The sequence below is a fragment of the Hypomesus nipponensis genome, chromosome 20 (assembly GCF_054491055.1).
Source record: "Hypomesus nipponensis isolate SF chromosome 20, ASM5449105v1, whole genome shotgun sequence".
Taxonomy (NCBI): Eukaryota; Metazoa; Chordata; class Actinopteri; order Osmeriformes; family Osmeridae; genus Hypomesus; species Hypomesus nipponensis.
Genome location: NC_140380.1, coordinates 5,408,339 through 5,430,307, shown reverse-complemented (window position 1 = coordinate 5,430,307; position 21,969 = coordinate 5,408,339). Strand labels below are relative to the sequence as shown.

The following is a 21,969-nucleotide window of genomic DNA, read 5'->3' as shown; positions in this document are numbered from 1 at the left end:
TATAGTGAGGTTTGGGTTAGACAGGTGAGGAATACAGAAAGGCTCTGGGTTTTGATGAAGGTTAGTTTGGGTTAGGGTCGGAATCTCTTGCCCCCCCCCCCCCCCCCACATAGGGTTAGACGAGAAATGAAAAGGTGAACTGAGAAAAGCATTATAGGAGAGATGAGTAAGGGTAAAACGAGGTCAGGGTTCCAGGGGGAGAGGTTAGGGGCTGGAACACAATGAGGCAGGATCAGGGTTAGAGGTCGGGATGTGCCCTGTGAGGTTGGGTTAAAGTCAGGGGAGGAGAGGTGAGGAGGAGTGTGGGGGAGTGAGAGAAAGGCGAGCTGCGCTATTTGTTTTGAGAGCTTGCGTGGCTTGCAACATTCCTCAGTGTCTGAGAAAACCGGACGTTCATCTCTGTCTCTCCAGCTACTCACCCCCACAACGCCCCCCCCCCCCCCCCCCCTCCCAATCCTTCTCTTCTGGGTTGTCTTTAGGGGCTCTCCTGTGGCGCTGGTCATGTGTGCAGCTGGAGAAGGAGGCTGTGTAACACTAATCCTCCCGCCCGGCTCAGGAAAGTACTCTGCCTCGCTTCGCACAGAGAGAAAACAACAAAGAGCCGAGTGTGGCTGCAGCCCCGGGGCTCAGAGCGCCCACCAGAACGTCTCCTGTGTCACAGCTTGCTGCTCCCCTCCTACCCGTGGCCCCTCTCTCTTTCTCTCTCTCCCTCTGTCTGTTTCTTTCTCTCATTCTCAGTCTCAACTCCCACCCTTTTTTCTTTCTTTTTTTTTTAAGGAAACTCTGATGCCCATAGACTTTCATATAAATCGTGCCTGTCTCCTGTGTGCACGTGCGTGTGTGCGTGTATGGTGTGAGGAGGGTGAGGGGAGAGCTGGGAACGAGAGGGAGAGTTTGACTTCTCAGGGTCAAAAGTAGGAATGCGGTCTAGAGAGCGGACTGAAAGAATGTGGTCAGTCTGGGCATTGTAAAACTTAAACCATGCCATCCATGTCACTGGAGCGCCAAATCAAAATGCGGTAAAAGCAGGTCAAGATGTAAGAAGGCTAATAATGTGTTGGTAGCCTAAACATATTTGTTGTAGCGGCAAAATGGGCCACTGCAAAGCTTCAGCACCAACATAGCGTTTAGTGGTTTGGAGTGGGTAGAGGCCGACGATGGTCATTCACTTCTGTAGCTTGTGGAGGCAAGGAGTAAACTATAGGGGATTGACGTCTGCATATTACGAGATACGGTGAAACCAGGCGAGTTGCCAGGGCCGTGGTAGACACTCCAGGGACTGCAAAGCAATGCGTGTCTAATTTATTCACGCCAGTGCATCGTGAGCAACTGGATGTGACCATTATGCGCTTACCTTGGAGGAAAATCCTTGCTTCCAGACCCTACTCTTTAGGATAATCTAACATAAGATATACACCATCTCCATACTTATTCTTTCGATGTCTAAACCACATTTGGCAAAAGGTAGCTACTGGTCTATATGTCAGGTAGCAACTGGAGTATCTATGTTAGTTTCATGTTATATAGCCTTGGTTTGTAGGCCGACTATGGCAAGTAGCTTAATTTGTAGCCTGATTCTGGAGATAAGACATAAGACTTTTAACCACTCAAATAGGTTATTATGTCCTAGTATCCGACACTATCTAGCCTACCATTTACAATTTTGCTTGTACACATAACTTGAATAACTTGAACTTGAATAAATAAATAAATCTTCACACGGTTCATATCAACTTAAAACTAGAAATGGTTGATGATTGGTGCACACAATGTTGATTTAGAATCTTCACTTTATTTGTCCATTAAATTCAAGAGGCTTAATTATTTCTTAAGCAAACAGCAATTTTGATGTATGTACCTCCCATCCTACAATACGTTAACTTGTATAGCCTAATAGTGCGCGAATCCGCATTTGGTGACATAAAAGGTTCACTATTTATTTAATGTATTTCTGAGATGGTGAGAGAATGTTTAGTGTGCTAGACTGAGGTTGGTTGGCTGGATACTGGTGTTGAACACCCCCTCCCCTCTCTCTCCCTCTACCGAGCTGCCGCGTTATTTTCCAGCTCGGAGCCTCAACCGCACGGCTCGATCGATTCGCATTGATTGTCCCTGACGAGCTGCTCCACTTTCTAGCCAATGTCAGCCCGTCTGCGATCGGGAAGGAGAGAAATGAAGGAAAATCTCTGCCGCCCTGGCGGTGTCATTTCCACACACTTCGGTTGGCCGCCTGCCAGCAGACAGGACATTCGAAAGAGGTGGAGTGGACTCTTGGGCTAAAGCACGAAAGAGGAGCGAGCGCGGCGCACCGGTCACGGGCATCAAGCACCGCGTCTGAGCTCCGCTTGGCCACTGCTGTGCGTACAGGCAAACCGCAACGACGACTGTCAACAACATAACACAATGGCAAATTACGTCCAACGCAGGCCACATCAATATTAGTCGTAAAGGAAACAGGCTGTTACACTCAACATGAGCATGATCAGGCTATGTTTTAAAATCTGGATAATTAAATAGGAGTCTCATTTAATCAGACCAAATTACCTAATGATTGTGTTGAAGGCCTGTAATCGACACTGTAGAATAGTCTATTTCCATTATGAGACAATGTGGTTAGACCATATGATAAACAATATGGATTTGTCAAGACTCATCCATTCATCAAAACAAATCACTCGTGTATTTTGGGGGGATATTCAAAAGACTAGGCTTCTTACTACGCCTATCTTATTCGCCTGTGGATATCTCACAGTATAAGTTGTTGGTCCACAAAGTTCTTTGTAAGCATGAATGTGTTAAAGGAAAGTTTAGTCTTAAAGAGGTATGACGAAATATCAACTTGTGTTCATAGAGAGAGAGAGAGAGAGAGACAGAGAGGGGGAAATCATAGTGTTTGGCTACAGACAGCATTGATGGAGGCACACTGTAAATATCATCTCAAGATAGACTAATCAGTTCGCTTTTATAACCGACGTGTTCTACACCCCTCCACTACGCATTTAATGTGCACCATTTCAAAACGTCGATCGGCGATATTTGCGTCCGCATTATAAATAGTCTCGGCGATTTTTTTCCCCCGTCTCTACGCCGCCGAAAGTCCAGTTCGGTTTTTCCGCGAAGCTCCAAAAATCTATGAAATGTGTTTGCATGTTCTTCTCTGCGAGCGGGGATGTAGAGGTGGGATTGCGAGAATCGAAAGGTTGGAGAGCCCACACGCTCAGCTTCCGAGAAAGTACGTTATACAATAATGTATTATTCTGTGTTGGCCTTGTTCATTGCAGGACAGGACTATATAGATTTAGTTCTTTTTGAGTAAGGATTTTCTCTTTTCTTTTTGACATCAATCTCTACGGTAGGCTTGGAGACGGACCGCTTGGACAGTGGGAGCCCTCCCCTCCGCTCGGATCTGCTTTGGTAGGTGCGAATAAAAAAGGGCCCGTGTTTGCAAATATGCAGATACATCGAAGGGAGGGGGGGGGGGGGGGGGGGAATCATACTTTGTTGAAGTCTGCTGAAAGTTGGGATGTCATCTCCCTAACGATCAAGTTGTCTGAGAACGGGAGAATGATTCTTTCCCATACCCTCAAATGTGTGGCTGCAGACCATACGTTGGCACCGCAGAGACCGTGGTTTCAGATCATTGAGTCTAGACAAAAGGTATTTTTGTGACGCTTTAATGTAAAAATAAATTTGGAATCGTAGATCTTGGACGCATGTGGAATCAAGCATTTTGGCTTGGCGTGTTAGACGCCACGGTGATCTTTCTGATCCGACATTCTATCACCGTTTTAATTTTCAGTGGATAATTTGTCGATGCGGTGGACGTTTATGGAAATTGTGGAATAAGATTGCTTCATTCAAACACGCATAGAAAAGTGTAAGTGTCGACCATCTGTTAATGACGTGCGCTCCTAAGTTGACTCTCGATAAATATTTGCGAGTGAAATGATCACTTTGCATTCGATACTGATGCTGTTTACTATGGTTTTGGTGACAGGTGGGGATGAGGTTTTTCATAAGCTCATTTAGTGCCTCATTGAAACATAACTTTTGGGGCAGTTTTGTCAAAATGAAGGATTTTTCCAGGCAAGTCTTCTTTCAAAATAATTTGAATTGGCTACAAAAGCCCATGGGGTTTGTTTACGATACAGGCGTCTATTTTTGATGAGGACAGTTGTCTTATTTCGTGATTTTACTGTAATAAGCTACATACAGGCTACGTATATGACTGCGAGTGCTGTTCATTGTTCCGCATGCGACGATCAGCCCCCTGAGCGCGATGTCCCCGAGGTTTTAACGCTGCAAACCGGGATTTACGGCGACCCCTTCGTTCTGCCGCAATCCGCCACCGGTCGTGGCGCGGGGCTGCATGATTTTTTAGTAATCATTTCAAACACTGCTTTGTCTGTTGGAACTTTTTAGAGAGTGCGAAGAGAGAAAGTCTATGCGCAGGTTATCATGGGATATTGTTATGGTTCGATCATTATAAACTTCAGCTGATTCTCGCTCACGAATGGGATCTGCTCGCGCGCACGCGTGTGTGTGAGGGACAGATAGAGAAAGAGTAAGAGAGAGATGTGCGAGTGTGTGCGCGCTATAGAAAGCGGGGAGAGGTGGATGTGAGAGCGGGCAAGAGCGTGCAGGAAGGAAGGTGAGTTTCTGCGTGACCGCGCGTCTGGGGGGAAGCGTAACGTTCATGCTAGCCTACTTAAACTAATACGAAGCGTAATTAGTTTGCAGACAACCCGTTTGAGCATCATCTTAGGGTATGACATTATCTTACTATACAAAGGAAAAGACACCTGAGAGTGAACTAAAGGTTTATTTCACATGACCAAAGCAAAAACGCCTATTCGGGCCCCAAAACGTACATTTTTGAAGTTGCACTATCAAACAGAACGACTGTCATATTGTTCATTTATTAAATTTATACTGTATCCAGGAAATTAACAAGCTAAAAGGCGTTTGTGTATAACGTCCGTGAAAAACAAAACACAAATAAACACATTAGATAAGCCTGAAAAAGCCTTACAGATAAGGCCGAAATATATATTTTGATTAACCTAAAATTTTAATAAAAAGCTTCAAATAAGGAGTGTTTTCATATTTGTTCAATGGCATATTGCATGTGACCGACATGCAGGGGGTTGTTCCCGGATGAAATGGGCCAATTACATCCAATGCGGATATCCAAACAGAATGTCTGGAATCTGTCCTTTGATGACGTAATGTATTTATATGTATGGCTGTGCGGGTCAGATGTCACGTGTTATTGAACTGTTGGAGTGCAGGTGTGATAGAGAAGATGTATTGATACAAGTATATAGATAGGGCTGCTTTTCAAAGTAAAGTTAGTGATGTAAACAACCACACTCAACGCAGCTATAAAAATGCCTTCTTGACAAGGCTTTTATTTTGGTATTCTCTTAGGGAGGACAATGGACCTGAACACTGCTCCAAATTTTTTATTTGAGTACAGACTAAGGTTAAAATAAATGTTCTTGTTATTGTTAATGCAACTAATTAAACCACCCAAAGTCCTGTTGCCAGTACAAAAATATTACTACTATTACTTAATACTGTACAATACATTTGTCCAATATTCAGAGTTATCATACTCAGCTACTACTAATATTACTGTTAATATATACGGCATTCTTTACTCTGTTCTCTGGACAGGCCAAAGTCCCTTTCCTCCCCGCAATCGTTTTATCTCCACTTTCATATCTATCCATCCATCTCCACCATTCCTCTCCAGTCCTTTTAAAAAGCATCCACAGATTGACCCATCTTCTGTCCAGTGGACGGCTGCGTTTGTTATCGTTTCGACAACCGACGATTCCCAAAATTAAACAGCAGACAGTCGTCGAATCGGCATCAGCGGCCCATGCACGAGCCCTGAAGTAGAAAATGGCTCCCTGGGAAAGACTAGCAGTGACATCGCAAGGGACCAGGAGAAGGTATCTGGAAGGGTTCGACGACACGCAGGATCGTGTGTTGACTCGTGTGATAGATGGACAGGGACTGCCAATGAGTGATACGCGGGCAGGAGCCAGGTTGTCAAGGCTCCATGGGCCTCGTCGGTGACCGCGGAAGGGCATAGAGTTCATAAGAGAGACCGGGTCGTTTAGGGAGAGACACATCAAGCGCTTCGACGGAGGCGGAGACACCCAGAGAGAGACCAGGGGTCAGAGAGGCACGCCTCAATGGAAGGGAGAACACACACACACACAAACACACACACACACGCGGTGTGGCGGGGTGAGGCAGGTGCATCTGTAGGCAGCAGAGAGAGAGAGAGAGAGAGAGGAGCGTCCTGGTTGGCCAGTGTGGGAGACGGAGGGGCTGGCTCTGGTCCGCTGGCGCCGCGGACCCCTGAGCTGGTGAGAATGCGGGGGCTGCGCGCCTGCCTTTGAAGCTTTACCTCCCACTAATTCTGGCCTTCCAATTTCCACACACTGTGCACAGACCGCCCGCCCCCCCCCCCCCCCCCTAACACTCCCCCCCCCCCCCCATCCTCTCTCCCTCCCCTTCCCTTTGTTTGCCTTATAAGGACTGGCTCGGCCATTTCCTCGACGCTTTCTGTGGGAGGTGCCGTGCTTGTTTGTGAACGTGGGCAGGTCAGTGGAATTGTGCGCCGGCCCTCTTGCCAGACAGACGCCGGGAGATTTCAGGTGTGGAGAGTGTGAGGGGCCTTTTTCCTCTCCGCGCTGGCCCTGATTTTGGATAAATGTTTTTGGTCAGATGCACTATTGGGCGTTCAAAGTCGATGAGGCGAAAAGTAGTTTTGGTCGGGTCATTCGTTCACAGAATATCAGGGAAGACAGAAATGCTAGGATCACTTCTGTATGGGTCATTCTGGTAGGAGAGGTAGAGTAAGAGACAATGTTACAGGTGTGCATCTTGTAGATTCATGAATCAACATTTTTCACTGACATTTTCTTTGACGGTTTTCCGACATCTGTGATTTTATTGCAGGTCAAATTCACTTCAGTCACCAACAGATAATTGAACAGAATCCTAATATATCAGCATATGAAGACAATATTTTTTGAACTCTTTGTCTAGCAGCTTGATTCAAGTCATTTCACATGGTCACATTCAGTGCTGCATTTGCAAAGACAGATGTTATTCTTCGTGTGCCTGTTCTTGAAATAGCACTTAGAGTTGTATGTATTCATATATTGCTTTGATACAATCAGGAGATTAATGTTTCTTAATTAATTCATTAATGCACTCATATAAATTAGTTCCAATTAACAGTTCACACAGAGGTAATTACAACTGCCAACTTGATTACATTTGCTCGATGCAATGTGCTTTACATTCTCCATCTCCAAACAGAGATGTATCTTGACTATGACAACAATTTACTTCAGTTTAGTTGCCTATTGCTTTGAGGTACTTCAAAACCACTACTCCGTCCATGTTTAAGCATGATTTGGGAAGGTTTCTGTCAGTAGCGGAGAAACAGGGGTCACACATAGTCAGAAGCCTAATTCACGAAAATGGATTTAAAATGTGTTTGTGTGTAGCCTGTAGGACTTATTGTTTCTAATCCCTTTGATGGATAGAGCCCTCACAGACAGGGTCCACTTGCTATTCTCGTGGGAAATATGACATTGGTTATGTTAAAACGAAAGGGTATCAGGCTGTCATTACTCACATATGAAACCAGATGCTGAAACGTATCTGTCCTCTCCTGCCTTTTTCTGTGTGTGCGTGTGTGTGTTTGGTAGTGCAGAGTCATACTTTTGTGTGTGTTTGGGGGTGGAAAAGCTGGGCTTGTTGTAGGATTGGTAAATGTCCTCCTTCTGGCAGTTACAGTGTGGTCACCAGATGTTGGGAACGTTGACAACTCTACCTGTTATTTACACCAGCGGAATTGTTATTCATCGTCATATTGGGGTAGACAGTCATGTGCTACTTTGACTAGACCCAGCGCCCAGCTTATTTTTTAAGAAGCCTCTTTTCTCTTCCCCCTGTGCCAGTTGCCAGGTTGCCAGAGAAAGGATGTGGACGAGGGCTGAAGCCTAGATCGAGGAGAAGGGCTCCGGGGGCCTGCCTGTGATTGGCCGGCTGCTTGGTCCTCTGAGTGGAGGCGTCACCCCTCCCCTCCCCCCCCCCCTCCTCCCCCCCCCCCACCCGGGCTCCGAGCTGACTGAGAGCCCCCCACGGCTCCCCCTCCCCGCTCGCCCCCCTCCCACCCCGCCCCAACCCCCAGCCCGACCCCCCAGCCCGCCGGCGAGGGCGACCAGGCCGCGGGCCGCCATGTCCAGCGGACGGTCGGACGGGAGCCGGACAGCCGAGGCCGCGGAGCGGGGCTGCCGGGAGGACTCCCCGGTGATCGAGCGCCGCAACCGCAGCGGCATCCTCAGCGAGCCGCTCAGCAAGAGCCTGAAGAAGTCGCGCACCCTGTCCCAGTACACGGCGGCGTGCCCCACCAGCGGCAACGGACTCACGCACCACGGAGAGGCTAAGAGTCGCTCGGTCAAGCCGCCGCCGCCCCCGCCGCCCCAGCCCGCCGTCTCGGTGGCGGCTCTGGCGGCGGCCGCCAAGCTGGACCGGACCCTGGAGCAGGTCCTGGAGGGACAGAACGGCCTGCTCCACTTCGCCCAGGCGGCCGCGCTTTTGAAGCGGGCCGGCATGGAGCACATGCTGCTGCCGGGGGGCATGGGCGTCGGCCTGGGCGGCGGGGGCGACGCCGGCTCGGGGGCCAGCGACTTGGAGGGCGGGTCGGCGGCGGACGGCGTGGGCGGCCCCGCCGACTTTCCATACGGCGTGGGAGGCGGTTTCCCCTTCAACCCGGGGCTTTTCATCATGACCCCGGCCGGTGTGTTTCTGGCGGACAGCGCGCTGCACATGGCCGGCCTGGCCGAGTACCCAGCACAGAGCGAGCTGGCGTCCGCCATCAGCTCCGGCAAAAAGAAGCGGAAACGCTGCGGCATGTGCCCGCCCTGCCGCCGGCGGATTAACTGCGAGCAGTGCAGCAGCTGCCGGAACCGCAAGACGGGCCACCAGATCTGCAAGTTCCGCAAATGTGAGGAGCTGAAAAAGAAACCGTCTGCCGCCCTGGAGGTAAGAGGGAGCAGGGAGGGATGGGAGTTGGAGTTTTGACTACGGGGGGGGAGGGGAGGGGGGGGGGGGCAGGAAGAGCTGGGGAAAGTAGCTAGGAGGCAGCAAAGCGGGCCAGGAAATGGAGATTCTATGGTGAAAGGTTGGTTGGGAAAAGGAGTTAGCGGGTAGGGCTGGTATGGGGTGTTTGGAGGAAACAGTGCAGGTTGGGAAATTCGGAAGGGAACAGGGCTTGGGTTTGAGTTTTGGAGTGGCAGGGAGGCATGGGAGATTGAATTTTGGAAGAGAAAAGGATGGGAAATGTCAGGGTCGCAAATGCCTCTATTCCACTTGAACAACAAACCATGTTGGTCTTTGCCAAGATTAGCAGGAACTTGCCTTTGTAGTTTTTTTTTCGTTTACTAAGGAACTCGAAAAATGAATTGGTTGGAATCACCACCAGTGACCCTTTTAAGACTGTGTACTTATACCAAAAATGTCAACAAAACATTCAAAAAGTTCACAGATATACCTTGTGCTCAGTAGCAAAACAATAATATCTTCTTAACGAAAATAAGATTGGCTAATTAATTGCCTTGGTAACCTTTATCTAACAGAGAAACATGATTGGACCACTAAACCACAATTATGTATCGTTCATTAGCTGCGAGTCAAGAATTTTGTGGCTAGCAACCAAATGTAACCCCAAACCTCGAATCAGCCTTTTGATTTGGCCGAACGTCCTTTTTGTACGACGACGCCCGATGCTTTGTTTGTGTACGTGTGTGAGCGAACGCCAAAACGTGTGACATTGTCCAGCCTCATTCCTTGTCGCCGTGAGTGCGAGCGTACAGCAGCTCTAGCGTGAGGGCTTCAAGGAGAAGCAGGGAGGGACTGGGGCTTTGAGCTGGGGAATGACAGGTGGTGCGTAGAGGGGGGCCGTGTGGGGGGGGCAGACATGCACCATGGGGTCTCTTTAATCTGCCCTCTGCACGCACTCAGTGTCACCCTGCCCACGCCCACCCTGAGAGACCCCCCCCCCCCACACACACACACACAAAGCCCCCCCCCTCTCTCCCTTCCTCCTCCAATTACGGGATTGTATGAATTGGGGGTCGTTGCCTTTTTAGGACAGTCATGCGATATCTGTCTGTGTGTCCAAATGTGGTTTCGCGTGCCTAAAAGGTGAATTTTGTGCCTGGGTGAGATTTATTTTGAGATATGTTTAATGGAGGCTTTTAAAAATAGAACTCTGACAGTGTTCCTGTAGCCACGACACAATGGGCTTCGCATGGGCAATACTGTAAATATAGTATGTGCACCAAGTGCGTGTATAGTGTGTGTCGTGCACAGTGTGTCCCCAACGCCTGTGTCCGTCGACGTGAGACGGCTGTGTGTCCGCGCACGTGTGTGTGTGTGTGTGTGCATACGTGTGCGTTAGTTCCCCCTTCATGTGTGTCCGTGCGTGTGCACGTGTGTGTTAACACGGGCCATCTGGCCATGGGGCTGTCAGCTGGAGCACCAGGTGTCAGTGTGGCACATGCCCCCCCCCCCCCCTCCCGACCCCCTCCCCACCCCCCCCCGCTTTCGGACGCTCGCCCCTCTCTCCTGTGGCATGCCCGTTTGGCTAAACGGGGCCCTGCGAACTTCTCATGGGGGTCACCTCAGTGACGCTGCGCTCAAACTCCGACCGGTACTGTCCCCCCGTGAACTCTGTGGAGTTTGTGTGTCTCGCCGAATACCGTTTCAGTTCTCCGGGCACATCGTTTCTCTCGCTTGTCATGAAATCGATACCATAAAGCGCTGATAAAACATGCCATAACAAATGGAATGACATAACGCATTCATGACTTCTTAGGGATTCTGGCACTTAGTTGTGATGGATTGAAACAGATTATTTAGATGGCTCTCAATTGTCACAAGGACTCAAGCAAATGCAATGACCATTAGAAGGGCAGAAGGCATTGATCTCCATTAGACAGGGATGACCAGCACATGCTTGTATGAAACATTCGGATTGCACTCAACCAGGTTTGACTATTATGTGTTGTCTTGTGGGTTACAAGTTGGCTTCTAAGTAATAAATTATATGTTTCCAATAAGGATTCATTTATTATCGTGGATAAAAATGTTTGTTATATACTGCAGTGTGTGAACAGGCAGGTTATTTAATATCCAGATGCTTTTCCTTGGATTTGTTTATTACCTGAGTGAAACTGTTGTTGACAGTTTTATTTAACAAAGAACGTGTATTAGCTTGTATTCCTTTAGCTTTTTTCGTTCTTCTTCAGTAATTTCCTAATATATAAAAGCTTTTTAGTATTCACAAAAACAATTTGACCTTGTTTGTTTGTTTATTTCAGCAGTCCTGATTGGTGTCTCATTCTAACCCTTATCTTTCGAATCCTTTTGAATATGTCGTTTTTTTTCTTCTCCATTGCATTACTTTGGCCTTTACCACCAAGAATGATATTTCTTTTAATTGAATGCTGGTGACTAAGTGCGTGTCAAGTCTCTTTCTTGTGTGTTTCATGACATAGCAGGGGCGTGAATTGAAATTCTGTTAAAACATTAACCAGAGTTGTTACTTTCGCAGCCCAAAAAAGGTCTGAATGACTCAATCGGTGGGACTTGCAGTTTTTGCTATCAGACGAGAGACTACCCGACTCTCAGTGTGCCGGTGGAAGAGGTCACTGCTTCCTTTTGACCCTCTCTTGGTCTGTTTGTGTTCTTTGCATGGAAATTAATTGTCCATAAAGCAGCGCTTAAGGACATTAGCATTTGATGGAAGAAGCTAAGTAGATGTGTTGAGATCCGAGAGGGATATCCTCCCTCTACTAGGCCAAACATCCGATGACGAGTAATCAATACAGTTTACCGCTTTTTTCAGTTCGCTTTGGTACATTTCTCAGATCAGAATTGAAATTCTTCAAACTACCTGTTCAGTCTTCACGTCATTGTGTCACTTGTGCACATCAAAAAAGCTGTTTCTAATTTCTTTGAACCAGTTGCAAATGCTTTGGTACATCCATGCAAATGATTATGTACAATTCTCTTGTGTCATGTTGATCAAAATGTATAATAATGGGTCTCTGTTGAATAGTCTCACCCCCCACAACATTTAGGCATTAGTTCATAGCATAAGTCTTTACATGCAAAATGGTTGAGAAAGTTGTCATAATATTTCAAGCATATTTCTATACATTTCCACTAGCCTAAATCTGGCCTGAATTGATAAATTGCTCCCAAGTGAATCTTGACTTTCTCTAACAAAGGTGCATCTCATGCACCATCAACTGGCCAGTATATATAGCCGGAGCACAACACAATGTTACAACGTCTGACAATGGAAGGACAATGAATTTGGGGAGTCGCAATGGGAAGATATTTGTTGTGATGTGGATGAGAAATGTGTAGCCCAACAGACAGGAACGTCAGGGGGTGTAGGAAGACTGCACTGTAATTCCTACAGCACTGCATGTACAGTTGTCCCCAAGGAGATTGTCCTACAACTCAACAAGTCAACAAATTGCAGTACAAAGCCGTCCAGTCTCTCGCAATCAAACTGGTACATACACTAAAATGTAACCTACAATTTACAATAATCGTCATCCAAACCACAGTTTACATCAGAACATCCCTCCAGAGTACACTGTTATATTGACAACGTGACGAAGCAATTTGACTGTCGTATCCGCACACGATGACACAAGGTCATTCTGATGGCACTGACATGTTCATTGACACAGACATTTACGTTTGAGAGATGAACTAAGGATTTTGGCAAGAGAGCGGCTTTTGCAGGTAATCCTCTGCGTTTTGCTAGTTGTACGAATGGTTTTGAGAAATGCACGTACTGTTTTGCAAATGTCGAGGATGACTCGAGAAATGCACCAACGGGACTGAGAAAAAGTGTGATCTCCAAACTGTAATCAGCGTCGGACATCTCTGTGAGAGCAGACATGCGTGCGTCACCTTTCATTTGTATCTGTGACTGTGGGAGCACCGTGAACGATTAAACCTACCGCCTATTTAGACCATCCTGGCCTCTGATGTTAGTTGTTGAGCCATGATGACCAGGTCCACCTGTGGTCAGCACCTGGACCCAGCAGACACACCATCAAGACTGGACAGACAGACGGACAGATAGTCAGACAGACAGGCAGGCAGGCAGACAGACAGACAGACAGGCAGACTGGCAGACGGACAGATAGTCAGACAGACAGGCAGACAGACAGACAGACAGACAGGCAGACTGGCAGACAGGCAGACAGGCAGACAGACAGACAGACAGACAGACAGACAGACAGGCAGGCAGGCAGGCAGGCAGGCAGGCAGGCAGGCAGGCAGGCAGGCAGGCAGGCAGGCAGGCAGGCAGGTAGACAGGCAGGCAGACAGACAGACAGACAGACAGACAGACAGACAGACAGACAGACAGACAGATAGGCAGGCAGGCAGGCAGGCAGGCAGGCAGGCAGGCAGGCAGGCAGGCAGGCAGGCAGGCAGGCAGGCAGACTGGCAACCCAAGTGGAAAGAGGTCAGAGTGTCAGATCTCACATGGACCAAGCTGGCAATCTAACTGGGTTGCTAATGGATGTGGGTCACTTAGCGTGGTGGCGGATACCCGTAAGCCATGGTTGTTCAATGTGTGTTCTGTGTGTGTGTGTGGACCATGGCGGTAAACATGGTGGGGTCTGTTATTGTACATGTGGGTTCGTCCAACCTTTTCACCACTTACGTTTTCCCAATGGCATTTACCGCTGTCCAGTTTTCCCTCTACATGCATCTATACTATAATGCAAGGAATCTCTGTGTGACTCTGTGTGTGTGTTCTAGTTTTGGTGGAATGATCAGCTTGAGAACCAGGCACTGAGAAAAGTGATGCTTTTGCAGGTATCCAGCTCAGAACCCAAGGATGTGTGAGTGAGGTTGTTTGGATTCATTTTCATATTTGAGACAAATAAATAGGCTTATAAATGTGACCGCATAGAACCAAGGGATGTATCCATGGAGATTGCGAACCCAATCAGAATCCTCCTTGGTCTCAGGTCTCAAAATGACGTAAATTACAACTAGTGAATAGTCATTTTGCTCGCTAACCTGTCATCCAAACAAAGTTACATGCAACCCTTCGCGAACTTGAAATTCTGTAGGTGTATAATTGCTCTGATGAGTGGTTCGTGAAAATGAAATAGTCCTATAAAGTGCACCCTGCAGAAGATTGCGAAAATGACATCAGGCCACTGGACTCCACACCCTCTGAATCAAATGAGCGGAAGTGAGTTGGGCAAAGTCCAGAAGGTTATTAGCCTGCAATTGTGGCTGTGTATACCACACAAACAACTCACTATGCTTTAGACAACAGGGATTTGATTTCCATTGCTTTGCACAAAAAATACAAGTCTATTTTACGGCACTGCACAGCACAAAGGAAAAGATACTAAGGTTAATGTAAACATAGCAAACCTTAAGGCTGAACTGTACATGCGGCACAGTATGGGGAATGAGGCCAACAATTATGACAACTGGCTCAACCATTATGCATGATATGACTTCTGTACTGAACTATATGTCTAGATGTTTGTAGACGTAAGATTTTTGAACAGGAAACATTTAGCAAGAATCCTTGTGTCACCGACATCTTAATCACAGACTGCATCACGGGCACTGTGCACTAGTGACAAAGAGAAAAAAAACTAATGTTTAAGAGCGAGAATTGTGACAGACTTACTCAAGACAAATGACCTGTAGAAAGTGGCTTTGGATGACAGAATCTGTCCAGAATGTGTTCTTTTTTTTCTGTGATGTCTTCAGTTGTAGTTTGGACCTCGATCAACAGTTGGTTTCTGTGTGTTTTTTTGTATTATTACAAACTAGTAATGAGTAAAAACGAGTAAAAAATGAATACAAAAATAAAAGGATATCATATGTGTGTGTCTGGCATGTGTGTCGTATGCACAGTATGTTTCGGTGTGAGTATTTGGTTTTGTCTGTGTGTGTGTGTGTGTGTGTGCGTGTGTGTGCGTGTCCATGTGTCCCAATCTGAAAACGCAGTGGCCCAGCGCCGTGAGGGTGTTGAAGGTTTTCCATTAAAACCCTCCTGGCAGCTCCGAGAAGGCCGTTAAAAAAAAACGGCAGAGCGTGGGGGCGGTTCTGCGGTCTTCCGAGACCTTTGCCACCTCGCACCTCGATGGCTGGAGATGTCTGGGTTTATTTTGGGCACGGCCACGTTTGAACAGAAATAAACCTGTGGAGTAGCAGTCCGACACATTTTTTGACGCATAAACGTGTGTTCCACAGTGGCCTTCCTGGCTAGCTGTTTTCCGGCCCTCTCCGGAAGAGTCTATGATGTATGTATTAGCGTGAGTCTCTCCGTAGATGTGGGTATTTGCGCTGTGTGCGTCAGTTTGTTGTCGTTTTGCGACGGGGGAGTCAGGGCCCAAGGGTTTGCTTTTGTTGTGGAGAACAGATTTATCAGTCCGAGGGCTGGTGGAAGGTCCACTCTCTGTCCTTGTTTGTGTTTGGAAATAGCTGTATGTCCTTCTTGTTGTGCTCTGGCGGGCTGATATTACAGTACAGATCTTCTCTGTATTCAACTTATGAAACAATGGCCATGTGACCAGATGAAAATGTGTAAACATGGAGTTTCTCTTCCCCGTTCTCTGCCTTTCCTCTGCTCCCAGCCCTGGATACCGTACTCCGGATTGCATTGGACGGCAGACAGACAGAAACACATAGGCATGCAGTCTGACATTGAGACATGCAGAATGGTCGGCAAGCTGCCAGGCAGATTGAGCAACAAGTCGGAGGGGGTCAACAGACAGGCAGGCAGACAGGTAGACAGACAGACAAGCACACAGACAGACAGACAGACAGACAGACAGGCAGGCAGACAGGACTACTAACACAGCAACTGAGGGGCAAACAGGCAGAGAAACACTGCAATGCACGCGCACACACACACGCGCGCGCACACACACGCACACACACACAGCAGCCCCTACCTACGAAAGGGTGGTGGGTGACATCAACCTCTAAATCTGTCTGAGGTTCAGGGTGTTGAGGTCACGGTGAAAGGGCTCCTGTGACCAGGGCCTGTCCAGGAGGGAATGATTGATGGGGAGAAGTTAGGCTAACCCTTGGCTTTGACCACAGTATTCCTTCTGCACACTTCAGCTGGGTCCTGCAGTCACGAGCTGCAGTCTAAACGAGATAAAGTAGATACGGAATGTTTCCGAAAGCTTGATTCGAGTGGCTCGTCGGCAATTTGATATGTGGGTATGGTGTGGCTTGGGGTTCGGTTGGTGAATTTGGTGTGTAGGTATAATCTGGCTTTGTGAATTTGGTGTGTAGGTATAATCTGGTTTTGTGAATTTGGTGTGTAGGTATAATCTGGCTTTGTGAATTTGGTGTGTAGGTATAATCTGGCTTTGTGAATTTGGTGTGTAGGTATAATCTGGCTTTGTGAATTTGGTGTGTAGGTATAATCTGGCTTTGTGAATTTGGTGTGTAGGTGTGGCCAACCTCACAGCGCAGTAACACATTCACGTTCAAATCAATGAGGAGATTCGGATCGAGGGCATGGAAACGGACATTTGAAATGAGTGGGGATGCCCTCGGAGAAACGCCTCCTACTTTGAACCAGCCAGCAGAGTCCACAGGCAGACGAGAGGTCACGATGGTTGGATCAGGTGCCGTTGGAAAAGCCATAGGTCAATTCCTTGTGAGAGAGAGAGAGGTAGTCGTGGAGTTTGTGTTTTTTCCCCCTCTTCTTTTTTTCCCCTCTGAGTGACAGAGTTGAAAGGTCACCGGTGGGATGCATTTAGCCCTTGACCTTCCTTGACCTCTACATTTTTTCCGTGCTCTTCATCAGGCGTTCTGGCCGTGGCAGGCTAACGTCGGTAGGCTGTTGCGGTGATGTTGTTTTGTTCCTTAAGTCGTCATCTCGCTTACGGTGAGCGTGTTAAGGACATTTTTTATTTGGGGGGGGGGGGGGGGGGGCATTGTATTTTTTTCTTGTTCAATGAATGAATAGACGTTTGCATATCCAAACACGTCTGTCATAAAAGCCAATGTCATTAAGTCTTGCTTGTAAATGCAGCACATTTTCCACACATTTTTTGCTTTGCTGATTGAATTCAATTGGAACTGTTTTGCCATTGAAGATTTCTTTCCACATGCGTACTCTTCAGTGTGAGCTTGTGTGCTCCGTGTATGGTGGGAGTGGTGGCAGAGTGGGAACACTGTGTTGCTTAGCCTATCCATGTGCGTGGAGGCGCGGAGAATACACGGTGGTAGGTGCGAGAGTGCCGTGCGAGGGAGGGTGTGGGTGTGGAGGTGTCAGTCGAGCGACTCCTGCCAGGCTCCGGCCAGCGTCGGTGAACGTCCCCCTAAAAAAAGAAGAAGAAAAAAACCCTCTGTCGCAGTCAGGTTTTGTTTTTCCGCCTTGCTGCGGCTCCAGAGGCCCAGCCCTGGTGGTCCTCTTGCCTGACGACGGTAACCAAGACTGCGAGGGTTGACGGCCGGCTGGCCCGCGTCTGTCTGCATGTGTGCCTCCCCTGGTCGGGGCAATCAGAACCGGAGAGCGATCCCACCCTGGGAGAGAGAGAGAGACAGAGACAGAGGCAGAGACAGAGAGACAGAGAGAGAGAGAGACAGAGAGAGAGTGACAGAGAGAGAGAGAGACAGAGAGAGAGAGAGAGAGAGAGAGAGAGAGAGAGAGAGAGAGAGACAGAGAGAGAGAGAGAGAGAGTCAGAGAGAGAGACAGAGAGAGAGAGAGAGAGAGAGAGAGAGAGAGAGAGAGAGAGAGAGAGAGAGAGAGAGAGAGAGAGAGAGAGAGAGAGAGATAGATAGATAGATAGAGAGATAGAGAGACCAGAGACAGAGACAGAGAGACAGACAGAGAGAGAGACAGAGAGAGACACCCTGGGAGAGAGAGAGACAGAGACAGACAGACAGACAGACAGACAGAGAGAGAGACAGAGAGAGAGAGCAGGGGAACAGAGAGAGCAGGGGAACAGAGAGAGCGGTGTCACCACTGAGAGCCCTCTGTGGTCGACCGGGAGAGCGACGTGACTGCGTGGTGACTAAATAATAAATGCGCCATATCGGGTTTCACGTGGAGCCAGCCAGGGCCATGGCCTGTGGCTGGGGGGGGGGGGGGGGAGGGGGAGGGGGAAGGAGAGGGGGAGGATGGGCTTGGACAGCAAGGGAGAGGTGTGGGAGGGGGGAGGGTGGTGTGGGATGCAGAGATTTCCCTGATCCTACCTTGGCTGGAGAGAAAGAGGAGAGGAGGGAAAGAGTAGAGAAGAGGGGAGGATGTCGCGGAAGGGTGGTGTTGTTGTGTATGTGTCCACATGCGTTTGTGGAGAATGTTCTATGTGCATGCAACAGTATTGCCTCCAAGCATCCATCCACTTAGCCTTGGTCACAAACTGGAGATCAAAATACCAAGGCAAGAGTTGTGTTTTAGGTGATTTGAAATTACACGTGTCGTTTGAAATCTATGTCCACTAATCTCTCTCTCCCTCTCTTTCTCTCTCTCTCTCTCTCTCTCTCTCTGTGTGTCTGTCTCTATCTCTCTCTCACCCTCTCTCTCTCCAAGAAGGTGATGCTTCCTACCGGAGCAGCGTTCAGGTGGTTCCAGTAGGACTGACTCCATCACCCCGCTCCCCTCCTCCTCCTTCTCTTCCTGCTCCTTTTCCTCCTCCTTCTCCTCCGCCTCCTCCTCCACCCTGTACCCAAAGCTCTGCGATCAAGTGCAATGCCAACTCTCGCTTGGATTGTCTCGGGCACGGACTCTGGCTGACAAACAGACAAACGAAAAAGAAAAAAAAAAGAAAACAGAAATGTTACAAAATAATCAATCGAGTAATGGATGCACCTACTTATTCCTTGAACCAAAAATTAAACATAATGAAAAAAATCTATGGCAACTTTCATTCCCTTTTATATGTTTCCATTTTGGTACTTTTTTGTCCTTTTCCAGCAGGTTTTTTCCGTCGCTTAGACATGGAACTGTTCATTGCCAAACAGAAATGATGAACTGAGTGTGGACAATCAACTAATTTCTGTGTTTGGTGTTAATGTTGTTCACGTGTGGAAAGATACAGTACTTGTGTAGAGAATGTACATTTACGGCTATATTTTAAAAACTAGTGGCTAATGGCAAGCACTATTGTAATTTAGCACCATTGTTCTTACCTTAAACCCTTGTCTATTTTATGATTTTCATTTTAAGAATATAGTTTTGAAACAGATCAATGGTTTGTCTTTGTAAAAGCAAAGGAATTGTTTCAAAATGTAAAAATCCAGATTTCTGAGATGAGAATGATCCGGATGTTGGCCTTGACCCTCTTGGGCCATCACTCGTCGCTCCATCTTCCCAGTTGACCAGCCATGTAGGTTTCCTGGCCTGTATTCCCAGGCCTGTATTTTGTTTTGTAAAACTGGCAGCCTTATGTAACTGTGGCCCAAATGAGCGTGTGTGCCACTACAGCGCAGAGGGCTACAGCACTATAGGAGACAGCACTTGCTCTGAATCTACCCATTTGAACGCACTGAATACGAAGATTTTTTTTCTTTTTTTATGTTGTTTTTTTTTTCTTCTTTTTTTTTCATTATGTTGCTGGTAGCTACATATTTTAAAAACAACAGCGATGTTTGTATTCATTTAGAAAATTGGACTGGTTTTGTGAATAAAAACGAATGCATGTATTTGTGTCAAAATTTACAGTTTTGATGTTCGTCTACTTGTCTGTTTGCATGTGTTTTTTCTAAAACATCAGATTTAACTGACTACTACAGTATGAAATCTTTAAATTTTTCCCTTTCATATCATTGGATAAAATAAACAATTTCTGGGGTGAGAAGAGGAAGTCATTAAAGGAGATACAGGATGTAGTGTGTGGTCTATGCTCTCGGGTTTCATGTAGAGGTTGACTCGCGCGACACAGGAACCTCTAGACTGCTTCCATGTCACAGCACTCTGGGTGGACACAGCAAGAAGTTAAGAACGTAGCTTGTTTTGTACCTGAAGAACCTTTCTTACTCCATCCCAGGCACGTTGAAGAATTTACTTTGGCTCCAGTTAGCCACTTTGCTAGTGGGAAATATAATGGGCGAGACCCTCACAGTACATCCAAAACGTAATAGCAAAAACTGGGTTTTACCATTGTTCTAAATGGACAAAACGACTTAAAGATAATTATGTTTGGATTGGAAGCCTTGGGGCAAGAAGGAGAAGGAGTACAGTGTTGCATGTGCTCACTGTACAGTTTTCACTGGGTCAAACTATTTTTATGTCTTTGCAGACATTTCAAAAATGTCACATTACTACAATGTTCATACAGACAACTGAAGCCATGTCAAAGATAGGTCTGAAAGCCATTTGGGGAGGTGTGGGACCCGATATGCTCGTCCCGATAGATTCAACGAGCACATCTGGAGCTAGCAAGGAAGTGCTAGAATAGGGTCTGAATCATCTGCGTCCCTCTGATATACGAAGTGAAATACAATTATTTGGAGTGCCCCCTTTTTGGAGCATATTATTCTGTTGAGGCTTTGAGTATTTTGCAAATCATGTCCAGGAATACCTGTCAGCCTGTGGTGTTCAGTAGAAACCTGAACCCCCATGGAAAACGGTTAGGTACAAGGTGAGAACAACGATACAAACTGTACAGCCTGCTCTAAAAATGACCCCCCCCCCCCCCATATCCTTTCAAATGTCACCGACTCCTCCCCCTACTAACACATGACATTTACAGGTAAAAGGAAACAATTACAAAGTGCTGAATAATTGATAATTACTTAATGATATCAAGAAGGAGTTCTCATTTGATTTAAAGCTGAGACAGAGAGGGTTTAGGAGCTATTGGAATGATGGGTGTCAGCATTGCTGTGTACCTGGTGTGTGTGTGTGTGTGTGTATGTGCGTGTGACATCTACAGAAGTGAAAGAAGCAGAGCATCGTCTCATAGCAAACAGCTAACCCTTTACTGTGTGTGTGTGTGTGTGTTTGAGACCTGGGCCCCTTCGTAGCTTGACACGAGTAATTAAGCCAGAGGAACATCATGACACGCTAACACAATGCTTGGTTTGTCATAAAAACTGACATCGTAGCCTTTCAAGGCACCCACTTCCGGATCAATGCTAGCATTGTCTTTTACCGTCACACAATAATGGCTCTCGCGCACGCCGATCGCGACCGCATGCATGTAAACAACGATATCAATGGGAATCAAACCAATTTGGCTCCTAACAAGATGGGGAGAACTGGAGGACGGGACCACTACTGGCAAGAAGTGTGAATTTCCAATTCCTGCGGAAATAATGAAAATGTCAAGAATCTTACCACTCCCCCCCCCCCCCTGCACGCCCAAACCCCGCTACCCCAGCTATTAGAATGTGGCCGACGTGGAGGTACTTTTCTACTGCGGCCATTACAAGGGGAGTTTCTTTCCTTCTCGTTCTTTTTTTCTTCTAATTAGCGAGTATCCTCGATGGAGGAGAAGGACGGAGGGACGAGGGAGGGGGGGGGGGGAGGGGGGATGGAGGGGGGGACCCAGTGTGAGGCAGGCTTGTGTGCGAGCGCCGTAGCAAGCAGCTTGGCGAGCCGAGGGTTGGAGAGCGCATATTCCCAGCTCTCCCTCCCTACCTCCCCACCAACCCCCCCCCCCCCCCCCCCCCCCGGTGACAGCGCTGGGCTGGTGCCATCGCCACAGCGCTGGGGGGGGGGGGGGCCGAGGGAGGGAGGGAGGGAGAGAGAGAGAGGAAGCAGAGGCCTTGCATTATTAATGTGCGCCGCGGCGTCCTCGCCTCCTCTGCTGCGCCCCGCCGCACAGCTCGCTGGCCAACCTGCCATCAGAGCCGGGGATGGTGGGGGGGGGGGGGGGGGGAGGAGGGGGGGCGGTGGG

The 21,969-nt window shown here is 47.7% G+C and overlaps 1 protein-coding gene and 1 long non-coding RNA gene across 3 annotated transcripts; both read left to right on the top strand.

Annotated features, from left to right (window-relative positions):
* The first annotated feature begins 2,891 nt into the window (after window positions 1-2,891).
* Window positions 2,892-8,128, top strand: LOC146246010 (uncharacterized). The gene is made up of 3 exons (XR_014734603.1): window positions 2,892-3,232; window positions 3,357-3,414; window positions 7,992-8,128. It is a non-coding gene; the product is annotated as an uncharacterized LOC146246010 (long non-coding RNA).
* Window positions 8,129-8,219: 91 nt separating this feature from the next.
* Window positions 8,220-19,787, top strand: cxxc5a (CXXC finger protein 5a). Of its 2 annotated transcripts, none has more exons than XM_084684200.1 (2): window positions 8,220-9,078; window positions 18,663-19,787. In XM_084684200.1, the coding sequence occupies exons 1-2, from the start codon at window positions 8,272-8,274 to the stop codon at window positions 18,702-18,704; spliced, it is 849 nt and encodes a 282-aa protein (XP_084540326.1). In that variant the 5' UTR covers window positions 8,220-8,271; the 3' UTR covers window positions 18,705-19,787. The 2 variants fall into 2 exon arrangements, with proteins under 2 accessions (XP_084540326.1, XP_084540325.1); XM_084684199.1 differs by having other exon boundaries at window positions 18,660-19,787.
* The last annotated feature ends 2,182 nt before the right edge of the window (window positions 19,788-21,969 follow it).

Excerpts from the sequence above, each read along its gene's own strand:
- cxxc5a (XM_084684199.1), top strand. The coding sequence starts at position 8,272 with ATGTCCAGCGGACGGTCGGACGGGAGCCGGACAGCCGAGGCCGCGGAG. Across the intron at positions 9,079-18,659 it reads AACCGTCTGCCGCCCTGGAG|AAGGTGATGCTTCCTACCGG; the intron begins GTAAGAGGGAGC and ends TCTCTCTCCAAG.